This window comes from Cervus canadensis, chromosome 3 (assembly GCF_019320065.1).
Source record: "Cervus canadensis isolate Bull #8, Minnesota chromosome 3, ASM1932006v1, whole genome shotgun sequence".
NCBI lineage: Eukaryota > Metazoa > Chordata > Mammalia > Artiodactyla > Cervidae > Cervus > Cervus canadensis.
The window spans coordinates 62359357-62384942 of NC_057388.1; the positions used below are offsets into that span (position 1 = coordinate 62359357).

The window sequence follows — 25586 nt, forward strand, 5'->3', positions numbered from 1 at the left end:
GAAGGGGCCGTACCTCCAAACATGTGCGGCGAGAGGTGAGCTGGTAGGGAGCCGATCACCAGGCGCGGCCCTCCGGGACCCCCGCTCGCCGGCCGGTCCCTGCCGCCGCTGCTGCCGCCGTCCTCCGGGCTGCTGTGAACGGAGTCCTGCGAGCCGTACGGGCCGCTGCTGCTGTTGGGGATGCTGAAGGTGGACTGAGCCGCTCGGGCCCCCGACGCCACGGTCCCCACGGCCCCGCCGAGGGAGCGGCTGCGCGGGGCCGCCGAGGCCGCCGCGGCGCCGCCGGAGGCGCTGGGCTGGTGCGCGCTGGGCACCTGAGCCGGAAACCGCCCAGCAGCTGCGGCTCGCGCCCCGCCGCCCGCGGTCCCGTTGGCCCCTCCGCTGCTGCTGCTGCTGGAAGGTAAATCCGAGCCCGAGTACGCGCGGGTGCGGCCGTTAGCAGCGGCCGGGCCGCTCTGCTTGGCGCCCATGTCCGCCCTGCCCCGGGCCGGGCCCGCGCACAGCGCCCGGAGCGCCGGGAGGGCGGGAGCGAGCGCGGGAGCGAGAGGGCAGGGCCGAGGCGCGGAGGCCGGCGCAGAAAGAAGCCCGCACGTCCAGGGCCGCCGCCCGGCGCCCCTGGGGGCGGTCGGCGTCCGCCGCGCTCTTCTAGGGGGTGACGAGCGAGATCGACGGCCTGTCTGGGTACTCGGGAGACGAGGAGAGACGGTGAGGAAGGAGGTCCCGGCTCCCGCGGGCGCCGATCGTTGGCTCCGGCGGGAGGGGCGGCTCAGGTGGCTGCGCGGCTGCCGCTGCTTTCGGTTCTGGTGCGCCGCGACGGGCCGCTGCCGCTGTCTGCCGCCGCCGCTGCGCTCTGCGCCCGGGCCCTCGGCACCGCCTCCTCCCGGGCGGCCGCCGCTACCGCCGCCATCCTCCTGCTCCCACGGCGGCTCACGGGTGAGTGGGAGGTGCCCGCCCAGACTCCGCTGGGGCCACCTTCCCTCCTCCCCCAGCCACCCAGCTGTTATTAACTGAGAAGGAGGAAAAACGGGTGGCGCGGGAGGGGAGGACGCAGGAGGAGAGGGAGGGGCAGCGCGCGCTTCCCGGCAACCGTCACCGCGCTCCCCCAGAGAAGGAGGGGCCGGGGGGTAGGGTCTGGACCACGAAGGTGGGGGGTGCTCAGCGGGGAAGGAGGTACTGCGGCCCTCGCACCGGAAGGCGGAGGACCAGCGCGGCCCCAGGGTGCGCCCGAACCCGTGTGTTTGGGTCGCGCGCGGTGACCCCGCCCCCGCCCCCTGGCGCCGCCGGGCGGATTGGCTCCCACCGGCCTGGCCCCGCCTCCCCCCTCGCCGCGGCCTTCCCGCTCCTACCCTGTCTCGCCTAGGTGCCTTGGTGGGGTAGGTGCTGCCACCCGCGGATTCGGTGATGGACAGGTCTCTGGCCCCGCCCTCTCCTGCAGGGCGCGCCCCCTCTCCACCGCGGGGCCTGCTCTGATTGGAGGGACGGAGCTCCTCCGGGCGCCAACCAGAAGACGGCCCCTCCTCCTGCACGTGGCCCTCGGACGCTGGACCTGAAGGTGGGTAGTCTTCACCTTCTTAAAGCTGAGGCTGGGAGTGTTTCTGTCCTCTGTCTCTAGCCATTGCGTTTGAGTGGGTGTCGACCTTCCTCCTTGATGTTACTCCAAGTGCGTATTTTAAATAAAGCAGAAGCTCACCAATCTGATGATAAAAAACTGAAAACAAAAGAAAGAACCTAGGAAGCTGAAGGCAACTTGATCTGAATTAGATCTATCCCATTTAAACACTCCGACTGTGGAGAAAGCAGAGTTAATAGAACTAAAGATAATCCAACATGATCTTCAGCAGTAGAGCAAAAACTGGCACAGAGACAGCTGCAACCGATTCATAAGACCTGGGGTCTAGGTCTGGGACCAAAACTAAGTGTAATAAGCAAATCATTTTACCTTTGTGGATGTTAGTTTCCTTACCTGGGATGTTTGTATCAAATCTCCACAGCACCACTGCTTTAAAACCCTGTAATTTCTCTAAAATGGCCATTAATACTAGGTTGGTGCAAACGTAATTACGGCTTTTGCATTGTTTAAATTTTCCATTTGATATTGGAATACATTCTTAAATAAAAATGGTTGTGCTGTACATCATTTTAATGCACATTTCTTACTTGGCTGACTTGTTTTTGGCTGACTTATTACTTGTTTATATTTATTTCAACTATGGAAATGATGTTAGAGAAAAAGCAAATTCAAGCGACTTTCCTATTCGAGTTCGCAGAGACAACTCACAACAATACATTTGGCCCAGGAACTGCTTACAAATGTACAGTGCAGTGGTGGTTCAAGAAGTTTTGCAGAGTAGATAAAAGCCTGAAGATAAACATAGTGGCTGCCCATAGGAAGTTGACAATAACCAATTGAGAGGCTTACAACTACATGAGAAGTTGCCCAGGAACTGAACATCAACCATTCTACAGTTGCCCAGCATTTGAAGCAAATTTGAAAGGTGAAACGCTCGAGAAGTGGGTGCATCATGAACTGACTAAAAATGAAAAAAATCATCATTTTGAAGGGTCATCTTGTCTTTTTCTACATTAGGTTCTTCTCTTATTCTCTGATTGTGATATGTGACAAAAAGTGGATTTTATATGAGAACCAGCAATGACCAGTTCAGTGGTTGGACCGAGAAGAAGCTTCAAAGCACTTCCCAAAGCCAAACTTGCACCCAAGAAAGGTTATGGCCACAGATTGGTGGTCTGTTGCCAGTCTGATCCACTACAGCTTTGTGAATCCCAGCAAAACCAACACATCTGGGAAGTATGCTCAGCAAATCAATGAGATGGACCAAAAGCTACAACACCTGCAGCTGGCATTGATCAACAGAAACGGCCCAGTTCTCCTCCATGACAACACCTGACTGCACATCACACAACCAACACTTCAAAGGCTGAACGAATGGGCTATGAAGTTTTATATCATCCACCATATTCACCTGACCTCTCATCAACTATCACTTCTTCAAGCGTCTTGACAACTTTTTGCAGGGAAAATGCTTCCAGAGCCAGCAGAAGGCAGGAAATGCTTTGCAAGAGTTCATCAAATCCCTAAGTATGGATTTGATACTACAGGGATAAACAAACTTATTTCTTGTTGGCAAAAATGTGTTGATTGTAATGGTTCTTATTTTAATCAATAAAGATGGGCTTGAGCCCAGTTATGGTGATTTAAAATTCACGGTCTGAAACCGCAATTATATTTGCATCAACCTAATAAAATTCTTCTCACTCCAGTCCAAACTGTAATGTGGTATTTTGGTGGCAAAGCATGGTCTAGATACCCAGTGGACACCCTGCTGTGACCCTTCGATTTTTAAAATTCCTAAAAGTGTTCCCTATGTGAAAATAATAGTAACTTGTATTTTTTTGTACAAACAGCATAAATACTTGGTTTTTTTTCTCATACTTGTAATGAGTAATTTATGTAATGATTATCACTTTGAAGTATGAAAATCAAGTTTTTAAACAGAACTGAAGAATATAAGTATAGCTATTGATGTACCGTGTGTGTGTGTGTATATATATATATATATATATAACTACTCAATTCAAATCTTGAGCTACTCAAAATTCTTTCATCTTGGGTATGAGCTTAATGAAACCAACGTTTACTTCAGTTCAGTCACTTAGTCGTGTCCGACTCTGCAGCCCCTTGGACTGCCACACGCCAGGCTTCCCTTTCCATCACCAACTCCCAGAGCTTGCTCAGACTCATGTCCACCGAGTCACTGATGCCATCCAACCATCTCATCCTCTGTCATCCCCTTCTCCTCCTGCCTTCAATCCTTCTCAGCATCAGAGTCTTCCAATGAGTCAGTTCTTTGCATCAGGTAGCCAAAGGATTAGAGCTTCAGCATCACTCTTTCCAGTGAATATTCATGGCTGATTTCCTTTATGATTGACTGGCTTGATCTCCTTGCAGTCCAAGGGACTCTCAAGAGTCTTCTCCAATACCACAGTTCAAAAGCATCAATTCTTCAGTGCTCAACCTTCTTTATGGTCCAACTCTCACATGCATGCATGACTGCTGAAAAAAACCATACCTTTGACTAGTCGGACCTTTGCAGCAAAGTAATGTCTGCTGTCTAGGTTGGTCATAGCTTTTCTTCCAAGGAGCAAGCGTCTTTTAATTTCATGGCAGCAGTCATCATCTGCAGTGATTTTGGAGCCCAGAAAAATAAAGTCAGCCACTGTTTCCCCATCTGTTTGCCATGCAGTGATGGGACTGAATGCTATGATCTTAGTTTTCTGAATGTCGAGCTTTAAGCCAACTTTTTCACTCTCCTCTTTCACTTTCATCAAGAGGCTTTTCAGTTCCTCTTTACTTTCTGCCATAAAAGGGGTATCATTTGTATATCTGAGGTTATTGATATTTCTCCAGGCAATCTTGATTCCAGTTTCTGTTTCATCCAGCCCAGCATTTCTCATGATGTACTCTGCATATAGATTAAGCAGGGTGACAACATACAGCCTTGACGTACTCCTTTCCTAATTTGGAACCAGTCTGTTGTTCCATATCTGGTTCTAACTGTTGCTTCTTGACCTGCATACAGATTTCTCAGGAGGCAGGTAAGTTGGTTCAGCATTCCCATCTCTTTAAGAATTTAACATTTACTTGGTAAGCAAAAATAAAGTTTGAAAGGCCAAAGTCATTACCAGAATGATAAGCTCTAATTTAAGCAGGCAATCTAGTTATTCAATCTGATTTAAGTTTTATTGAATGAGGCCTTTGGTGGAAAACTCTGGTTCAACAGGAATTTATACCAATATGGCAAGAACTTATTGTTAATAGCAAATTATGATTTTCAAAGGGAGTAAAAGACTTTTATAGGTCTCTGAGGAGCTAACAACTGATAAAGAGTTTCACACTTATTATACATTTTATTATATATAAAATGTTATGTGTCATTATACATTATGCATTTTAAAAGTTCAGATAGCTACAATATGGAGCAAACCCCATTCATTAGTTAAAACTGTTAAATGAAAAGATTTAACCCTATGATTCTTGCTCATATTCAAATTTACATATATTTTGCTTCAACACATCCAAACCTATACTTTTAAATCATTTTTACGCAGATGTTAATTACACCTAAAAAAGTACTCAATATTTATTCATTTATTCCTACCTAGGGAAAACATCTCCTTATAGTGCTAGGTTTCCAGTGTTCACACCACTCACAACACCTGGAATTTTATATTTGTTTGATTGTTTATGTCCGTTCTTCACAAGGTTGTAAATTCCATGAGGGCATGGAAAGCATCATTTTTCTGGCTCACCATTGCAATGCTTGACACATAATAACCTTTAGGTAGGTATTTGTTGAATAAATGAATAGTGAGAAGGCCATTTACAAAAAACATAGAGGGTAAAAATTAGAGTTGTAATGATTATTCATTCTCCATCATAAATGTGTGTTTTGTTACTTAGTGCCAGGAACAGCATCTTAATCAGGACAGGCTAAGCCACAAAATGGAAACAATTCCCTGACCTCAGGTTCATGATGCAATGAGAGCACTTTACAAGTTCACTTGGTAAACCCGCTCAGCTCCCTCCAAACAGTTTCCCACTTAAGTGGCAATCCTCAGTGTCTCTTCTCCAAGTGGTGACTCGGGGACCCAGGTTCTTATCCTGTGGCTAAGCAGACCCCTGGTCCCCTCACTAGATCCTGTGCCACCCAAAGAAAAAGACAGATATAGGAAGAAGTTTTGGCCAAGACTAGAAGGTTTTGCATCCCTCTTCCCACTCTCCATGTTGGCAGAAATCAGTCACATGGTCTAACCTACCTGCAAAGGGGTCAGAAAATGTGGATTTGTGTGTGTGCCCAGGAAGGGAAGGAAATAATTTCGGCAAGCACATAGCAAACATATCTTTGCCACACAAGAACAACTGTCTGGCCATCAAACATCTAAGCTAAGTATGAAATCTTAGTAAAACTTTAATTTTTACAATAAAAATTAAGTTACATGAAAAATTTCAAGTGGCAGCTATTATTTTTAAGCCATCAAAATGTAAAGAAAAAAATTTTGTGTCTGTATGGGTCAGCTAAATTTCTTCTGCTTTACATTGTGTGTCTGGAAACACCATCCAGCACAACTGTTCATTTAGTCATTTGGGTCAGTGATCCTCAAAGTATGGTGCCCAGATCAGTAGAATCTGCATCACCTTGAAGTTTGTCAGAAAGGCAATTTTCAGACCCCACCCCCCCCTCCGCCCAGAACTACTAAATCAAAAAGTGTTTGAACAAGCCATTGAAGGGATTCTGAGGCATGCTAATATTTAAGAACCACTTATCTCAATAACCATTAATTAACTTCAAAATAGACTATCATGTTGAAATGTGGTCATCATTTTGATTAAACAGCCTCTCCATATGGATGTCTCTTGTCACTCCACTCTTAACCCATCATCACAGGCTAACTTGAGTATTCTCACTCAACACATGTTAATACTCCCTTCACATCACAGATCTTGCTATTGTTATTATCATCTTCTTGCTGTCATTAAACAGTACTGTCCAGCATCTAACACAGTGCCTGGGACCTGTGATGATACAATAAGTGATCTATGAATGAATGAATGAATGAAGGAGTGAATGAGTATTTCAGCTTAAATGATGGTTTCTGAAGGTCACACATGACCTTATTTCATACTTATCCTCCTTGATGGGCTTCCCAGGTGGTGCTAGGCCAAAGATCCTGCCTGCCAATGCAAGAGACAAAAGAGCCTTGCGTTCAATCCCTGAGTCAGGAAGATCCCCTGGAGGAGGGCATAGCAACCCACTCCAGTATTCTTGCCGGGAGAATCCCATGGACAGAGGAGCCTGGCGGGCTGCAGTTCATATGGTCACAAAGAGTCGGACATGACTGAAGCAACTTAGCACGCATGCACGAATCCCCCTTGATTATCGATGCCCCTTCTATTTTCTCTCTGGGTGAGACTTATTTCTTTCCCCTCAAGGATTCTGGAGTTATGAAACTTTGGCCTGCTCTGTTTTTTTTTTTTTTTTTTCCTTGGCCCTCCTCCCTCTCTCCTCTGTCTCTCTCCAAACAGGGATCTACATTAAGCTGTCAGTGTGTTTTATCGTCAACCAAACAGTTCTGATTTCATTTAAAATTTGTAGCTTCTTTATTCTACCTTACCCGTTCTTCAACATTTAAAAGTGCTGCTTCATCCAAATCAGTACACTTGTACAGAACTGAACAAAGCCTTATGGGATCATACCTATGCTACATGGGATACACTCCAGTTTCTGGTCTGTTCCATTTCACTTTTGTAAAATGCTGGTTACTGCCCGATGAATTGATTTTATAGCCCACTCATTGGTTGTAATCTGTTGTTTGACAAATGATGGTCTAAATCAGTGCTTTACAAGCTTCAGTGCATAAGAAAATCAACTGGAGACCTCGCTAAAACAGACGGCTGGGCCCCACCCTCAATGATTCTCCCTTCCATCAGGATCAGACCTTGAGAATGTGCTTTCTAACAAGCAGCCCAGTGATGCTGATGCCACGGGACCTCAGAACACCCTTGGAGAAGCACTCGTCTCAAGGACACTCTCCTGTACCTAATCAGAGCTGTTGTTTTAATGTTCAGTGACTCTTCAAGAGACCAAAGCCCCAGCTCTTTAAAATTGTTTGAAGCTTTCTCATGCTCTGTTTTCCTTTCTCCTGACAGGTTCAAATGATGATATTTGATCAAAGACTTTTGGGGTTCACAGTTAGTTTGTACTGTTAAAGTACTTCCTGTTGACAAAACTGGTGACCAGAAACCCACATTGGAACGAATAAGCTAGTTGTGAGCTTAGTGAAAATACCTGACTGAGCAGTTTGCTGTTATCTAGTTTGAGTTCCAGTCAGAGCACGTCTCTTTCCTTTTGCACTTACTCTTTTTGTGTGTGCTTCTCTCTCCTCTCTCGCCCACTCTTTAAAGTTATGACGGGTCAGACCTTTGACATACAGGACAGCAGATCTGCACCGGGCAGAAGACCTGTCACACCCATTAATCTGCTCAGTCAGGCCCACAGCCTCCCAACCAGGCTTTCCTACAGCCAGCACCAGCCCTACATTGTTTGCTAAAGTCTCCGCCATCCCACTTGCCTCTTACTATAGTATTTAAAAGATGGCCATGATTTCACCTTTTCTTTCTTTTTTTATTGTTGGTATTATATACTATCTGGTCTCCTTACCAAACTATAGGACTATGTGCACTCAGTCGTGTCTGACTCTTTGCAACCCTGTAGACTATAGCACCAGCCTCCTCTGTCCATGGGATTCTCCAGGCAAGAATACTGGAGTGGGTTGCCATTTCCTTCTCCAGGGGATTTTTCCAACCCAGGGATCAAACCCGCATCTCTTGCATCTCGTGCATTGCAGGCTGATTCTTTACTGCTGAGCCACCATAGGTATAATAACCTGTCTTTAAACAGACCTTTTTCCTATTCTTATGTTTCATTTCTTACATAAATAAATGAGGCATCTAAACATTAAAATTTATCCTAATCCACTCTGCAAAAGACTTAAATGGTGATTAGAAACCTATATCTTAATAAAACTGAAGTCACTTGAGAGGAATATTTAGGACTCGTTGGGTAGTTTTTCATAGGACATCAATAATTTAGATAATGTCTTTAACACACGTTTTTGAGGATCACGAGTAAGCCAAATTCTTCCATCCCTTTACTTTCATTGATTCTTTAATCAATCATGCCTGTCTTCCAAAAGATGGAGCCATCATGATAGGATTCTAAGCACACACCATGAAGTAGTTAAGCTCAGGCCAGCATTAGGCCCTGACTTTGCCTAGCTCTGGCTGTGGGATTTAGGACAAGCCACTTCACCTGGCTAAACCTGTTTCCTCTGTAAAATGCAGATGATCATAATACCCATCTCACAGAGCAGTTGTAAGTCTCAAAAGACTCAGTCTCTATTGGAAAATACTTTGAAATTTGTTAATAGATGCACATATTTTAATCTCAATGTGATTGTCCCTAGCAGGTTGTAATAATTTGCATATTACTTCTAGCAGGTTATGATATTATTCAGTTTAATATATACTAGTACTGACTGGGATTGATTTTACCACTTTGTATAATTTGAATACATTGTTGACACAATTTATTGGTAATAATTGTTTAGCAGTAATTTACTAATAAGTATGTCTATCACTACTCTAATTTTGATGACAATATGACATAATGGCAAATCTAATTGTCATAGGATGGATGAATATATATGCATCTATATATATTAAATTTGAAAAGAAATTGTCATTAAGAGACCAGGGACTAGCTATTTGAAATATATCTAAAGCTTTAAAAACAAAAAATCTCGAGTCTACAAGATAATTAAATTACGCTTTCACTAAGGAGACTTCAGCGTCCTAAACAGGACTAAACATGTTGTGACAGCATTTCATGTTAATCAGTGGCCAGATCCCTAAGCTATGTCAAACACAGATTCTGAAATCATTTTCCTTTCCCAAAACAGCTTGAGATACAATGTCAGCAACTACTAATAAAAATAACTTAATTCTTGCTTATCAAAATGATATGGAGTATCATTAAGAGCGTAAATGTTTATATTATGCTGTCTTCTCAATCCACCTTGGACTGCAAACAATATATTTTTTTCAGTATTTAAAAGCCCTATTTTAAAACCCATCATACAAAACAACCACAACACATGATGATTTCCCTCACTTATGAAGAAATCCTCAGCTTCCCCACACTGTTTTAAATTTAAAAGGAATCCCTGCTCTGAGAGGCATACTGTCAAAAAAAACTTAAGATTTAGTGGAAAGGTGTGTCATGAGGTCAGTACCAAGGGGCGTTTCCCTGCCTCCAGAAGTGAAGAATAGCTTGGCTTGGAGAAAAAATAGCTCTCTGCTACATAATGCATGTGGGCTCTTATCCAGTGCATATACACTTGCCCTCTTGCTTCCTGTCACTTGCTGAAATCGCTATGGTTATACATCAATGATTAAATAGTATTATAAGACATTTTCCCTAACCATCTCCTCCCCTAGCCCGAAAAGTAGCCAAAAGCCCCAATGAAAGCAAGCCCCTTATTTTAAGCCTAGATTGCATAAGCCTCCCAAATACAGAACTCTGTTCCTGTTTTATTTTTAACTCCCTACAGTGCCTGCCTCTGAGACACTGTGCATATAAGAGACATTAGTATCCGCTGTGGATCACGATGGGCAGCCATGACAAAAACCTGTCCTGAATCTCCTGATTTACCAGGCTGTCATCACCGCATTAAGTTTGCATGTGTCCCATTTGCCATCTTCTATGCTTTTCAGCCAGGGAAGCCTATATCTTCAGGTGGCCAGTTCCCTTTGGGTTGCTGTTGATTGACGTATGCCGCCAGGTTAGGGCAGGTTGGAAGTGGTAAACTCATAATTGCTGGATGATCTATCCTTGGCAACCAGAGAGAAAACAGAGCAATAAGAGCTACTGTTCAACTTGCCCCACCCTCTGTTTCCCAGAAACTAGCTGGGCTCTGGCTGCACTCTCAGGATACAGGTCTAAACCAGGTAGGTTTTGGAACCTAGCCCTGAACTAGGTTGTCCTTGATTCATGGAAACTGCAGAATACCTTGGGACCTGTGCTGGAGATGTCTTCATTCCATAAGCAAAAGGTGACTGAGCATTTGTAATTGCCAGGCCCTGTGTTTACCAGCGGGGATGCAAAGTTAAACAGGGTCCCTGCCTTCGAAAAACATATAGCCTAGAGTCAGGGGACATAGATATAGATCATGAGATGATTAGAGTGCAGTGTGATAAATGCCTGCTGGAGCCGAGTGCAGGGACGGGGGTTGGCTGAAGGACAGATGAATTCCCAGAAGTGATACTGAACTGAATCTTGAGAGTTGGCTTAAGCAGCCACAGGCATTCCAGGCTGAGGGAGCGTGAAGCACGGGAGAGCTCTGAGCATCTGGAGAGCAGCAAGCAGCTCATTAGCGCTGAAACAAAGGGTGGGAGGCGACGAGGCAAGTGACTAGGCTGGAAAAGGAGGTTGAGGCAAAGTCTAACTGGCTTGGAGTTCTGGGCTAAGAGGTTGGATGGAATCAATCCAGAAGACAAAAGAGAACCACTTTCATAAACAGGGAAGTAGCATGATTGTATATACATTTTAGAAGGATAACTCAAGCAGTATTTTGGAGAGTTTCTTGATAGGAGGGAGGAAAGCACAGTGGAAATGGAAGACAAGTCAGGAGACTGAGGTACAGTAGATTCAAAAGCTATTAAGAGAGTAGCCACCATAGGTCTTGGAGGCCCATCAGGTGTTGTATATTACTGAGAAGGGACAGTCAAGGATAACAGGTAAGTTTTTGGGTCCCTGGGAGCACTAGATAGGAAAGATCAATTTTGAGAAATGGGGAAATACATTCAGCTCTACAAGGCAGAACAAAACCAGCCTTTAGGTTGTAGCAAGCCATAGAGTGAAGTTCTGTTGGCTTTAGACATCCAATCCTATACTGAATTTGCACAGGGATATAAGCAGCCTTCTCAAAGCCCTGGATTTCATTTAGTACAATGCTTCTCAGGGCAAGAACCACATCTCCCACTGTCTCCAACTCAGTGCTCTTCCTAGGGTAGACATTCTGAATGTGCGGAACCACAAGGGCAAGGAGAGGTAGTGCTGTGTGCAGTCAGGTTGGAGGGTGACCAAATATTAATGCTGGGTGTGGCAAATTTATTTTTCCTCCTTGTTAACATTCCATGAATAAAGGAAATTTAGGCCTTGTTATTTTCCCACACAGTCTACTATGGACAGCAGTTTTCTATCACAGTGAATTAGGCTATTAAAAAGTTCATCACCTCAAAAATTGCATCTTTGCCACTGGACCACCGGGAAAGTCTCAGTGACTAAGATACAATTTTTGAGGTGATGAACTTTTTAATAGGCCAATTCAAGCCCTGGTCAAGGAACTAGATCCCACATGCCACAACTAACAGTTTGCATGCTGCAACTAAAGATCTTACAGGTCACAACTGATAGAGACCCTGCATGCCACAACAAAGATCGAAGATCACTGTGCCTCAAGTAAGACCCCGCATAGACAAATATATCAGTAAATAAAAAATAAGTATCTAGATGGGGAACACATGTAAATCCATGGCTGATTCATGTCAGTGTATGGCAAAAACTATTACAATATTGTAAAGTAATTAGCCTCCAACTAATAAAAATAAGTGGAAAAAAAAGAAAAAAAAGTATGTAAAAATTGCATCTTATATTGTTGTACTTAAAATAATGACTGTGATAGGCAGGGAAATGTCCACCTAAAGATGTCTATGCCTTTATCCATGGTACTTGTGAATATATTACCTTACATGGCAAGAGGGGCTTTGCAGGTATAAATAAATGAAGGGTCTTGAGATAGGGAGATTGTATGAATCTGAATAGGCTCAATTTAATTTCAAGGTTCCCAGAATTGAAAGAGACACGTGTACCCCAATGTTCATCGCAGCACTGTTTACAATAGCCAGGACATGGAAGCAACCTAGATGTCCATCGGCAGATGAATGGGTAAGAAAGCTATGGTACATATACACAATGGAATATTACTCAGCCATTAAAAAGAATCCATGTGAATCAGTTCTAATGAGGTGGATGAACCTGGAGCCTATTATACAGAGTGAAGTAAGTCAGAAAGAAAAACACCAATACAGTATACTAACGCATATATATGGAATTTAGAAAAATGGTAACGATGACCCTATATGCGAGACAGCAAAAGAGATACAGATGTAAAGAACAGACTTTTGGACTCTGGGAGAAGGCGAGAATGGGATGATTTGAGAGAATAGCATTGAAACATGTATATTATCGTATGTGAAACAGATCGCCAGTCCAGGTTCAATGCATGAGACAGGGTGCTCAGGGCTGGTGCACTGGAATGACCCTGAGGGATGGGATGGGAGGGAGGTGGGAAGGGGTTTCGGGATGGGGAACACATGTACACCCATGGCTGCTTCAGGTCAATGTATGGCAAAAACCACTACAATATTGTAATTAGCCTCCAACTAAAATAAATTAAAAAAATAATTTCAAGTTTCCTTATAAGTGAAACAGGGAGGAGGAGAGGAGAGGCACTAGATGTCAGTGTGGATTTTCCCGACCGCCACCCTCTCTCCTCTGCAGGAGATGTACCAGACAGCACCCTGGGTCCTTCCCCAAGTCCTGGCAAACACAGGGCTATTTTCAGAACTGTAATTTCACCAAATATATACTTACATATTTTGACTTTTCAAAATGATACATGCAAGAAGAGTGATACAGTGCAAGGAGACCTCAGTGGGCCATTGCTAAAGACAGGGGGCTACAAGCCAAGGAATGCTGGTAGCTTCTAGAAGCTGGAAAAGGCAAGGAAAAGGATTCTCTCGCGATCCTTCAAGAGGAACACAGTCCCACCAACATCTTGGTTTTAGTCAGTGTGACCCTTTTTGGATTTCTGACCTCTAACACTGCAAGATAGTAAATTTGTATTGTTTTTAGGCAACTGTTTGTGGTTATTTGTTACAGCAGCCCTGTATGTTAGTCAGTTGTGTCGGACTTTTTGCAACCCCATGGACTGTAGCCCACCAGGATCCTCTGTCCATGGAATTCTCTAGGCAAGAATACTGGGGTGGGTTGCCATTTCCTTCTCCAACAGCAGCCATAGGAAATGAATACGTTGATTGTTCTTTAAGACTTCAGAAGCTCCCTGATGACAAACTGCGTTTAAAAAAGAAAAATCTAATAACCATGGCCAATGAAATTCTTATGTAGCTACTCATACATATTTCTCCTTGGCTTCCTGCCCTATTCGTGAGTCATGGTAGCATAAGATGCTTGATTTCCTGAAGCTAGGTATTACAAGTATCTGAGACCGCACGCTGCTTTTGAAAGACCCTAAGTGGAACACAGCTGGGGCTTCCCATTACCTGCCTCAAAACAGCGTGGTAAGCTGCCTTCCAAATGCAAGCAATGAGATTAGGTCACAGCATTAAAAAGAACAGCCTTTGGTTCAGGGTTTCTGTGTTTTACAATAGCTCTGAAAAGTCAAAATATGTAAGTATATAATATATTTGGTGAAATTACAGTTCTGAAAATAGCCCTGTGTTTGCCAGGACTTGGGGAAGGACCCAGGGTGCTGTCTGGTACATCTCCTGCAGAGACGGTCGGGAAAGCCCACACTGACATCTAGTGATGCAAAACTGCACTGCTAAAGGTTCCAAACCTGAAAGAGTTTGCGTCAACCGGTTCCTCGTTTTCTTTTTCGATGCGCTTACCCTCCTAGAGGGCTCAGGACTCCGCGTGGACCGGGACACTGACCAGGTGACGTCAGCGGTCGTGGGAGGGGCCAAGGCGGGTCGGGCTCCTTGACGCTGTGTGTGTGTGGGTGTGTGTGTGGGTGTGTACAAAGTTCAGTCATCTAAGAATTTTGCATCTTCGTTTTTAGAAATGATCATTTCTGCGCTCTATTAAGCTACAAATTTTACTTCTAAAAGCCTTTTGGTGCTTCTGGTGACCAGACCCTTTAGTGCCAAATGAGTTTAAGAGCACTTACGTTTACAAGGTTCACAAAGCAATCGCTTCGGCTGTGATACCCGGAGCAAGGAATAACCTGCGTCAGGGAAGCACAGGTGCAGCAGGTACATGCCTTTTTTTGCCCCTGGGACTTTATCTGCCTTTGATCTTCATCAGCTATGTAGCCTAAAGCACAGAAGAAATGGCAAAGAATGCCCCTTACATTTCACTTTTTTCCTCCGGATGCACATGGTGAAAATAAGTCAACAGAATTATGATTTCTACGTTTCCTTACTGCGGGCAAAATTAGAAGCAAGACATGGGTTTTGAAGGCTGTTGCAGTAACCCAGGTGCAAAATGATGAGGGCTGCACAATCATGTGAATACACTTAACTGCCACTGAGCTATACACTTAAAGATGCTTTGAATAAACAAGGTCCTACTGTATAGCATGAGAACTATAATCATGATCCTTAATTAAATAGTAATGAAAAAAGTGTGAAAAAGAATATGTGTATGTGTAACTGAATCACTTTGCTGTTTGCTGTACAGTAGAAATTAACTCAACATTGTAAATCAATAATACTTCAATAAAATAATTTTAATGATTAAAATTTTTGTTATGTATATTTTACCACCAGAAAAAAAAAATAGTAAGAGGCTGACCTGCATCAGAAACAGTAGGAAAGGAAGAAGAGTCTACAGGCCTAATGAAATGATTGGGTGGAGACTCATTTTCGTAGCATGGGCAAATTGTGAACAAATAATAAACTCTAGAAGATTAACACCAAAAACACTCTTACAACTGTCTGAAACAAACATACTGAAACAGTGTGGAACAACTTCATCAGATTTTACAATGAAGTGTATTTTTTTTCATACATTTAGAACACTTTCTTTTATGGCATAAAAATACCAAGCTTCAAGCAAATCATACAGATGGGAAAATAAAATGTGCTACACTAAAAGCACACAGATTTAGCAGAGAAAGGGCAAAAAGAAAACACACACACACGTACACACACACACACTTCATGAGGGATCTCTGATTCAGTTTTGAGTGTCAGAAGTAAGAGAGAGATAAAAAACATTTCCAGAATTGAGTTCTTTTGGTAAGGCAAGCAAAAACAAAAAAGATATTTAAATAGGAGGAACTTCAGACATGACTTGTGCAAAGAGCAGGTTCACATGTTTGGAAATGACAATTTGTTACTTTTTAGAATTTGTAACATATTGAAATTATAGTTCATTGGCATTCCAGGAGGAATTAGGAGATCTGAAATTTCTTCAGTAAAATGCAACATTTCAATTAACATTCAGACCTACATCTATCCAGTTTCTCTAATATGTCTTTTATTTATTTTTTTCTAGTATGTCTTTTAGCACACATCATCAGTTCAGTTCAGTTCAGTCACTCAGTCATGACCGACTCTTTGTGACCCCATGAACCGCAGCGCGCCAGGCCTCCCTGTCCATCACCAACTCCCGGAGTCTACCCAAACCCATATCCATTGAGTCAGTGATGCCATCCAACCTTCTCATCCTCTGTCGTCCCCTTCTCCTCCTGCCCTCAATCTCTCCCAGCATCAGAGTCTTTTCAAATGAGTCAGCTCTTTGCATCAGGTGGCCAAAGTATTGGAATTTCAGCTTCAGCATCAGTCCTTCCAATGAACACCCAGGACTGATCTCCTTTAAGATGGACTGGTTGGATCTCCTTGCAGTCCAAGGGACTCTCAACAGCCTTCTCCAACACCATAGCCCAAAAGCATCAATTCTTTGGCTCTCAGCTTTCTTTATAGTCCAACTCTCACATCCTTGGGCTTCCCTAGTGGCTCAGACAGTAAAAGCTTCTGCCTGCAATGCTGGAGACCCAGGTTCAATCCCTGGGTCAGGAAGATCCCCTGGAGAAGGAAATGGCAACCCACTCCAGTAATCTTGCCTGGAAAATTCATGGGGCCGCAGAGTCGGATGCGACTGAGGGACTTCACTTTCTTTCACTTTCTCACATCCTTACATGACCACTGGAAAAACCACAGCCTTGACTTTTCAGACCTTTGTTGACAAAGTAAAGTCTCTGCTTTTTAATATGCTGTCTAGGTTGGTCATAACTTTCCTTCCAAGGAGTGTCTTTTAACACATGTCATACTACTAATAAATTTTGCTCTGTTTCTTCATGCCTGCCCCTCTCCAATGACTGGGTGATGTGAAAAATACTGTCAAGACGGTCAAGGCCAATATGGTAGCTACAATTAAGATTTCATTTTAATACAGCAGGATTTTCTTAGGATTTTTTTCCTACTGAATTAAATTTATTTGATAATAACTCATGATTTTCAGTGGTAAAAGAGTTTCTTCTGGAGCTCACAAAGAACTGAAAAAGAACAACTTGAAAAAAAATTTTTTAAGCCCCATCATGCAGAAATTTTACTTAGTTTGATACACATGAACTTTAGAGAATATCTCCTCGAGGAGTTTTATAAACACAGTCACTATGCAGGGGAAGAGCAAATGTCTGCTGTCTTCAATGCTCAATATTAGAATGATAATGACCTACAGTCACATTTAAAATAGTGATGGCTTGATAAAGTGGGTAACAGAAACCATCTTGTTTTTCATAATTTAGTGTAATCAAGCTAATGGATTTTGTATACTTTTCCAAACTACTTAGTGGATATTTTATGATGAAAAATAATTATCTTTCTTGTCAGGCAAGATATAAAGAACACAGATTTCCTCATTTGAAGAGTGGATAGCATCAGAAATAAGTTTACATCTGTTGAAGCAGTAATTCTAGGCATTGATCTACAGACTGATGCAGGTCTGTGATGAAGCCTTCACAGTAAACTAAGAAAAATTAGTTCAATGCAGCAGTTGCTTTCTTACCTAGAAAAAGCTAAATGTCTTCCAACAATATGATGATACCTCCAAAAATTAAGCATTCAGTTACCATATGAACCAGCAATCCCACCTCTGGGATTATACCCAAAAGAATTGAAAGCAGTGACTCAAACAGATTTGTTCAACCTATTCATAGCAGCATTACTAGAAAGAGCCAAAAGGTGGGAGCAACCTGTGTTCATCTATGGATGAATGGATTAGAAGAATGTAGTATATACATATGATAAAATATTATTCAGATTTTTTTTTTACTTGAACAATAGACATAAATTTATTTCTCACAGCTCTGGAGCTGGGAAGTCCAAAATCTGGGTGCCAGTAGATCTGGTGTCAGGTGAGAGCCCCCTGATTTGTAAATTACTGTCATTTACTGTCATTACTGAATTCTCATTGTATTCTCACATAATGGAGAGCAGAGGGAGAGCAGGAAGGAAGCAAACTGTGACACATGCTACAACAGGGATGAAACCTGAAGACTTGAAAGGAGTCAGTCACAAAAACAAGCAAACAAAAATACTGTATGATTCCACTTACATGAGGTACCTAGAGCAGTCAAATTCAGAGAAACCAAAAGTAGAATGGTGGTTGTCAGGGGCTAGGGGGAGGGGGATATTGTGAGTTGTTAAGGGGTACAGAATTTTAGTTTGGCAGGATGAAAAATTTTGGAGACTGGTTACACAATAATTTAACATAATTAACAGTACACTTAAAAATGGTAAAGATGGGAAATTTTCTGCTACCATATTTAAAATTTCTTAAGGCTAAACATATTCATTTCACAAACTTTCCTTTAAGATTATGTCCTTTCTAATCTTATGATAATTGTAGAGAGCAGTAGTTTGGGGAATTTTTTGTTTTGTTTTGTTTTGTTTTGCTTATTTGGGATCTTTTTTTTACTTCCTTATTTGACACTATGAGATATTGGCACCCTGATATTGATTCCCAAACTCATTTTGAATTTTTATTCACCTGTGAAACCTAGAAGGTAGGGAACCATTGCTGAAGAGATCAGCAGTTCTCACTTTTGCTTTTGCTACCTTTCCCACAGCCTCAATAGGGCATACTGTCAGCTGGAATTTTGGGCTTAAAGGGGCAGGATGCATATCAAAAGAGCTGGGAGTCATGTACCTTAGACAAAGACCCTGGCTGATTCTAACAGGGCCCTCTCCCCACACCCAAATGGCAATGACTACTTCCCAAACCCAGCTAAACTGAGAATTCCTGCTCAGTAGTATTAATATATCCAGGATATTTGAGTGGGGTTAGAAAGGACCTTGAATTTTCATTGGAAGGAATGATGCTAAAGCTGAAGCTCCAATACTATGGCCACCAGATGTGAAGAGCCAACTCACTGGAAAAGACCCTGATGCTGGGAAAGGTTGAAGGCAAAAGGAGAAGAGGGTGGCAGAGGATAAGATGGTAAGATAGCATCACCAACTCAATGGACATGAATCTGAGCAAACTGTGGGAGATACTGAAGGACAGGGAAGCCTGGCGTGCTTCGGTCCTTGGAGTCACAGAGTCAGACATGTCTTAGCAACTGAACAAGAAGAAAGGGCCTGGATACCTCATTTATTAATTCACCATCTGGCCTTCTGCACAGGTCTATGCCTTAGTCTGCCAGAAAATGGGTAGAACTTCTAGGGAAGGCAAGCCCTTCTGAAATATCCAACAACCAAAACCATACAGAAGGCTTTTTTAAAAAATTTCTGATACAAATCCTTCACACTGGAATTTGAACATATTTTTCTTTACTCTTCCAGGCTGTTATTTAATATTCTGGGTTATTTTTTCTGCAAGGGAAAATGGAAGGATTTAAGTCTGGTCTTCCAAACTGTGGATGTCATCCATTAGTGATGCAGGAAGCCAGTTCAATTAGGCATGACCAGTATTTATTTTTTTAATGAAGGAAAAGAGTATTGAAATACTAGAAACATCAAAGGGCATTACATGTAGTGAAGGTAAATATTACTTCATTGGATTCATCAAATGATCTTTATAATCTGTTATGGCTTCAAATTCTATGATTCTCACTTTCATAGTAAATACAGAACTCTCCCTTCACCCATACCAGCTTCCCATCCCCCTCAACAAATCAAGGGCTTCCCAGGTAGCTCAATGGCTCAATTTGCCTGGAAAACCCCATAGACAGAGGAGCCTGGCAGGCTCCATAGAGTGAAAAAGAGTCAAACACAAGTGAGCGAGTGAGCATAGTTGCAACAGATCCAAGAACTCCTATTTGCCTTTGAAACCCATGTGGTGTCCTGGAAGCAATCTGCCTTGACTCTTTCACATGAACTCGGACATCAGGCTTTCCTCTGGATCTCCCTGGCCAATGGGGTAATGATTTTCATAGTGCTTATCCTACAATATTGTAATTGTTTGTTCATCTTCCCACAGAGCTGTGCCTATACTTTGGCAAGGTCAATTGCACATAAGAGAAATGAGTTAAGGAAGACAAGAAGGAAGGAACCAAGCTATATTTGCTTAAACGAGTGGTTCTCAGACCTGGCATCACATCAGAACCCCCTGGGAAACTTTTCATAAGTTCAATACTGAAACCATAACCAGACAAAGCAGAATCACTGTCAGTGGAACCCAGGCATCAGGATTCTTTCAAGCTCCCTAAGGAGCTCCAGTCTCTGTGGGGTCTGGTGCACACAAGGTTTGTTTGAGCCCTCTGAGCATGTCTGGCAGGTATGGGGTTTGATTCTAAACATGATTTTGCCCCTCCTTCTGTCTTGTTGGGGCTTCTCCTTTGCCCTTGGATGTGGGGCATCTTTTTTGGTGGGAGCCAACATTCTCCTGTTGATGGTTATTCACCTACGAGTTGTAATTTTGGAGTTCTCACAGAAGATGAGCACATGTCCTTCTACTCCGCCATAATTGTTGAGTTGTTTGTTTTTTGTCCAAGCTGGATTTAGAAAAGGCAGAGAAACCAAAAATCAAATTGCCAACATCAACTGGATCATCAAAAAAGCAAGAGAGTTCCAGAAAATCATCTACTTCTGCTTTGTTGACTACACCAAAGCATTTGGCTGTGTGGATCACAACAAATTGTGGAAAATTCTTAAAGAGATGGGAATACCAGACCACCTGACCTGCCTCTTGAGAAATCTGTATGCAGGTCAAGAAGCAACAGTTAGAACTGGACATGGAACAACAGACTGGTTCCAAATCAGGAAAGGAGTATGTCAAGGCTGAATATTGTCACCCTGCTTATTTAACTTATATGCAGAGTACATCATGAGAAATGCTGGGCTGGATGAAACACAAGCTGGAATCAAGATTGCCGGGAGAAATATCAATAACCTCAGATATGCAGATGACACCACCCTTATGGCAGAAAGTGAAGAAGAACTAAAGAGCCTCTTGATGCAAGTGAAAGAGGAGAGTGAAAAAGTTGGCTTAAAACTCAACATTCAGAAAACTAACATCATGGCATCTGGTTCCATTACTTCACGGCAAATAGATGGGGAAACAATGGACACAGTGACAAACTTTATTTTTGGGGGCTCCAAAGTCGCTACAGATGGTGACTGCAGCCATGAAATTAAAAGACCCTTGCTCCTTGGAAGAAAAGCTATGACCAACCTAGACAGCATATTAAAATTCAGAGACTTGCTGGAGAGGGTGTGGAGAAAAGGGAACCCTCTTACACTGTTGGTGGGAATGCAAACTAGTACAGCCGCTATGGAGAACAGTGTGGAGATTTCTTAAAAAACTGGAAATAGAACTGCCATATGACCCAGCAATCCCACTTCTGGGCATACACACTGAGGAAACCAGATCTGAAAGAGACACGTGCACCCCAATGTTCATCGCAGCACTGTTTATAATAGCCAGGACATGGAAGCAACCTAGATGCCCATCAGCAGACAAATGGATAAGGAAGCTGTGGACATATATACCATGGAATATTACTCAGCCATTAAAAAGAATTCATTTGAACCAGTCCTAATGAGATGGATGAAACTGGAGCCCATTATACAGAGTGAAGTAAGCCAGAAAGATAAAGAACATTACAGCATACTAACACATATATATGGAATTTAGAAAGATGGTAACGACAACCCTATATGCAAAACAGAAAAAGAGACACAGAAATACAGAACAGACTTTTGAACTCTGTGGGAGAAGGTGAGGGTGGGATGTTGCGAAAGAACAGCATGTATATTATTTATGGTGAAACAGGTCACCAGCCCAGGTGGGATGCATGAGACAAGTGCTCGGGCCTGGTGCACTGGGAAGACCCAGAGGAATCGGGTGGAGAGGGAGGTGGGAGGGGGGATCAGGATGGGGAATACGTGTAAATCTATTGCTGATTCATGTCAATGTATGACAAAACCCACTGAAAAAATAAATAAAAAAAAAAATTCAGAGACTTTACTTTGCCAACAAAGGTTCCTCTAGTCAAAGCTATGGTTTTTCCAGTAGTCATGTACGGATGTGAGAGTTGGACTATAAAGAAAGCTGAGCACTGAAGAATTGATGCTTTTGAACTGTGGTATTGGAGAAGACTCTTGAGAGTCCCCTGGACTGCAAGGAGATCCAACCAGTCCATCCTAAAGGAAATCAGTCCTGAATATTCATTGGAAGGACTGATGCTGAAGCTGAAACTCCAATACTTTGGCCACCTGATGTGAAGAAATGACTCATTAGAAAAGACCCTGATGCTGGGAAAGATTGAAGGCGGGAGGAGAAGGGGATGACAGAGGATGAGATGGTTGGATGGCATCACCAACTCAATGGACATAAGTTTGAGTAAACTCCGGGAGTTGTTGACGGATAGGGAAGCCTGGCGTGCTGCAGTTCATGGGGTCCCAAAACAGACATGACTGAGCAACTGAACTGAACTGATGGAAGTCCAATGTGCAGACAAGGTTGATACCCACTGGTTTAGACAGGACCTGGGATCATGTTACAGTGCCGATTCTGGTTTCCTAGGTCTGGACTGGGGTCCAGGAATTTTCAAGCATACTTCTAGGTGATATCAATGTTGCTGGTCTGCATATGTTTGAGGAGCTAGAGTATATTATGGATGCTGGCAATATAGAATGAATGAAGATAGCAAAATCAAACAGATCTGGAGGACAGTAAAGTTAGTGACCAGCTATGTGACTTCTGGTGTAAACTTCCTGGTACAATTTCCTACTAGCTGTATGACCCTGGGCTAGTTACTTAAAGGTTTTCCCATCTGATAATGGAAACATAACAGTATTAAACTCATATGTGGTAGTGAAGTGGTAGGGAAGACCAAGCAGCAAACTTCATAAAGACCTTGGCACATACATGTGTTTATTAGTATTATGATTATGCATTCCAACTCAACTTACAATCTTTATGCCCTTGGTAAGTTACTTAACCTCTCTGAGTTTAAGTTTCCTCAAATATAAAATGGGAACTCATAATATCTATCCTACAAGATTGGCCTTACATAAAAAAAATGGCATATAAACTTCTTAGCACAATATCTGACCCATGGACATGGTCAATAAATGGTTATTCTTCTAATTAGTTTCATTTGTATTGGAATAAATCATTCTGACCTCCCATAGGTACAGTCTCTATTTAGCCGTCTGCCAGAACTAGAACCTCCTCCTGCCCACATCCTCCACAGGTCCTAGGCTGTGGGGACAGAGGACAGAAGGTGGAAAGCTCATCTCTTTATTTCAACATGTTACAGTTCAACAGCAGGACTTGTTTTTACCATCCTATTGAGTTTACATGGGTAGGTTTTGGCAGCAGCAATTATTCTTCTTATTACTTTTCAGATGAAGAAGAAATGGACTGGGCTCTGATGTGTCAGATTTTCTCAAGCAAGTCCCACGTGGAGGATAAAAGCTCTCAATTCTAAACAGAGCCAGAGAAAATACTCCTGGCTTCATGCTCCTTTAAAGCCTCTCTTTCAAAATACTTTGAAGACTTACAATGGGCCAGGTGTTGCACTAGTTTCAAACAAACGTTTGAACTAATTGCTACAAGATCATAGGCAGGATTCTGGGGGATGGTGGGAAGCAATCTCTGATGGGTGGAGGCGGGGCCAGACAGGATACAGTGTTTATAGAAGAGGTGCTATGTTGGTTGGGCAGTGAAGGTCAAAGAGGAATCGGTAAGTGGGAAATAGAGGGAAAGTTGCTTAGGAAGAGGAAATGGCATAGACAGTAATGAGGAGGTGGGCAACAGCTTGGTATGTTTGGGGAAGAGCAGGTGTCCAGAATGGAAGAGGACGGAGCCAAAACATTAGCCTGGAGCCAGACTGTAAGTTAGATAGAAGAGTTTGAATTTTATCCTGTTTGCCATGGTAGAATGAACACACAATTCATCATCCAAATGGGTCACTTTTGAGAATAGAAAGGCATGCTAACCAGATGAGATAACAGAACACCCAACATAAAACTGAACTTTTCCAAGCTAACGGGGCCATTCGGTCACCCTAGCATTGGCAAACACTGTTCAGATGTGCCTGTATTATAGAGGGGAGTCTGATAGCAATGCAGATAGGAAAGCAGAGGGGGTGCCTATAGTCAAGGGGATAAGTAGGAACACAGTGGGCTTGGAGATGAGAGGCATCTAAGAATGTATTATTCAGAAATGGAGTGAATCAATTATATGGAGAAAGAGAGAATAGGTAATGACTCAGTATTTCTAGGCTGGGTAACATGGAGGCTAAGGAAGACAAGAAGAGAAGCAGGTTTGGGGAAACCAGTTTGTACAATCTGAGGCATGCTGAGTTGGAGATATTTGCTAAATATTGGTGTTGATGTCAGTGTCCAGCAGGCTGAGCTGGAGACATGTGGCTCCCAGGTGGAGATGGGAGATATAGGGGGACGAAGGATCAAGTTACTCATGTAGTACTCACAAACAAGACAGACATCATCCTTGACAGCAGAGCATCCATCACTGCTGATCTTTTTAGAGTGGTGCAGGTGGAAGCCACACCACTGCTTGCTGAAGATCGCTTGGGAATGAGTACTAGAAGGCAACTAGAAACCACTATTTCCAGGAGGTCAACAACCAGCAGGAAAAGGAGTTACAGCCACTTGAAGGAGAGGCAATTTCCCTATTTTATTTTCCTCATGCTGTTTACTTCTAAGTCTGGTGTAACATGTGGTTAGAAAATTAGAAGAAAAGCAATTGAATTTACCCCATGTTCCTTGGGTCTAAAATTCAGTCAGGAGAGCTGAACTTGAAGTGATTTTCCTTGTCCAAAGTGATGGTAGCTTTAAACCATTCTGTTAAAGAGTGTATTTTCCAACCCCAAATCTTGTTGTCTTGGCTTGTATTCAGATGTAACTTGATAATGGCCCCATTAGGACATTTTAGTGTATAATGTTTTCGCACATGTATTGTGGGCCACTATAGATTAGCTATTATAAATAGTGAAAATGTCAATGAAAAGAATTTTATATAATGAATACTCATGATTCTGTGTGTAAAGACCAAAGATGGATGAATCAGTGCCCTCAGAGCCTGCAGAAAGCAATGACTTTCCAAAGACAAAGGCCTTGACTAACTTTGATCTGAAGATATTGCAGGTCACCAAACTTGTCCTTATAGTGGGTCATCTCCAGTGAGAGAGACTTTATGGGCTCCTCTATAATATAAAGCTAGAAAGAAACCCATGTAATAGAAAGCTCAGGGAAAGAGAACTGCCTTGAAAAATTATCAGAGTGTAACTATGAGAAGATGAAGCTATCGAGGGCTGCAGTTCTTGCCTTTACATCCTGATGTATGAAGGGATGAGTAAAAATAGTTTGTTGGCATTAAAAAATGTTCCTACTGATAGACCAGCCTTCCTATATTGATAACAACTCTCCATTTTTTATCTTGGTATAATTTCCATATACTTAAAATTCTCATTAAAAAATTTTTGGTCATATTCCACCTTGAGAATTTCTCTACCATTGCTTTTTCCTACTGGCTATGCATATGATAACTTTTATTTCTCAAATTTCAAACATTGACACTACCATCCATCAGTCTCAGGTAACTTCTCCCTAGTCATGGGAAACTTAGTTATCTGGTGAATATCCTTTTCCCTGAAGCAGTATCATCATTCAGGAAGATTTCAAATTCCATGTGGACACCTTCTGTCTTGGTCCATTTAAGCTGTTAAAA

General features: G+C 42.7%; 2 protein-coding genes across 8 annotated transcripts in view; one reads left to right on the forward strand and one right to left on the reverse strand.

Moving 5' to 3' along the window:
• Window positions 1–470, reverse strand: part of ZNRF2 (zinc and ring finger 2) — an 84910-nt gene extending 84440 nt beyond the window's left edge. For both annotated transcript variants that reach the window (XR_006268549.1, XM_043463285.1), the window contains exon 1: window positions 14–470. Coding sequence is in view for 1 of the 2 variants with exons in the window: in XM_043463285.1 (XP_043319220.1) it covers window positions 14–470 (457 nt within the window). In the remaining variant the exon portion in view is untranslated. The remainder of the gene's footprint in view (window positions 1–13) is intronic.
• LOC122438430 (myb-related transcription factor, partner of profilin-like) lies at window positions 469–20209 on the forward strand. Of its 6 annotated transcripts, XR_006268550.1 has the most exons (4): window positions 469–933; window positions 1436–1552; window positions 2261–2495; window positions 2588–2724. XR_006268550.1 is itself a non-coding variant. In XM_043463287.1 (3 exons), exons 1-3 carry the CDS (start codon window positions 469–471, stop codon window positions 20010–20012), a joined length of 729 nt encoding a protein of 242 aa, XP_043319222.1. In that variant the 3' UTR covers window positions 20013–20209. The 6 variants fall into 6 exon arrangements, 5 of the variants coding, with proteins under 5 accessions (XP_043319222.1, XP_043319224.1, XP_043319223.1 ...); XM_043463287.1 differs by lacking the exons at window positions 2261–2495; window positions 2588–2724 and adding an exon at window positions 19866–20209; XM_043463289.1 differs by lacking the exon at window positions 2261–2495 and having other exon boundaries at window positions 2588–3278.
• The last annotated feature ends 5377 nt before the right edge of the window (window positions 20210–25586 follow it).

What these genes read in the sequence shown, in the direction of transcription:
- LOC122438430 (XM_043463286.1), top strand. Translation starts at nt 469, where the DNA reads ATGTCCGCCCTGCCCCGGGCCGGGCCCGCGCACAGCGCCCGGAGCGCC. An exon ending in GCTCCCACGGCGGCTCACGG is followed by an intron (nt 934 to 1,435) that starts GTGAGTGGGAGG and finishes CCTCTCCTGCAG; the next exon opens with GGCGCGCCCCCTCTCCACCG. An exon ending in CTCGGACGCTGGACCTGAAG is followed by an intron (nt 1,553 to 2,260) that starts GTGGGTAGTCTT and finishes TTCCTATTCGAG; the next exon opens with TTCGCAGAGACAACTCACAA.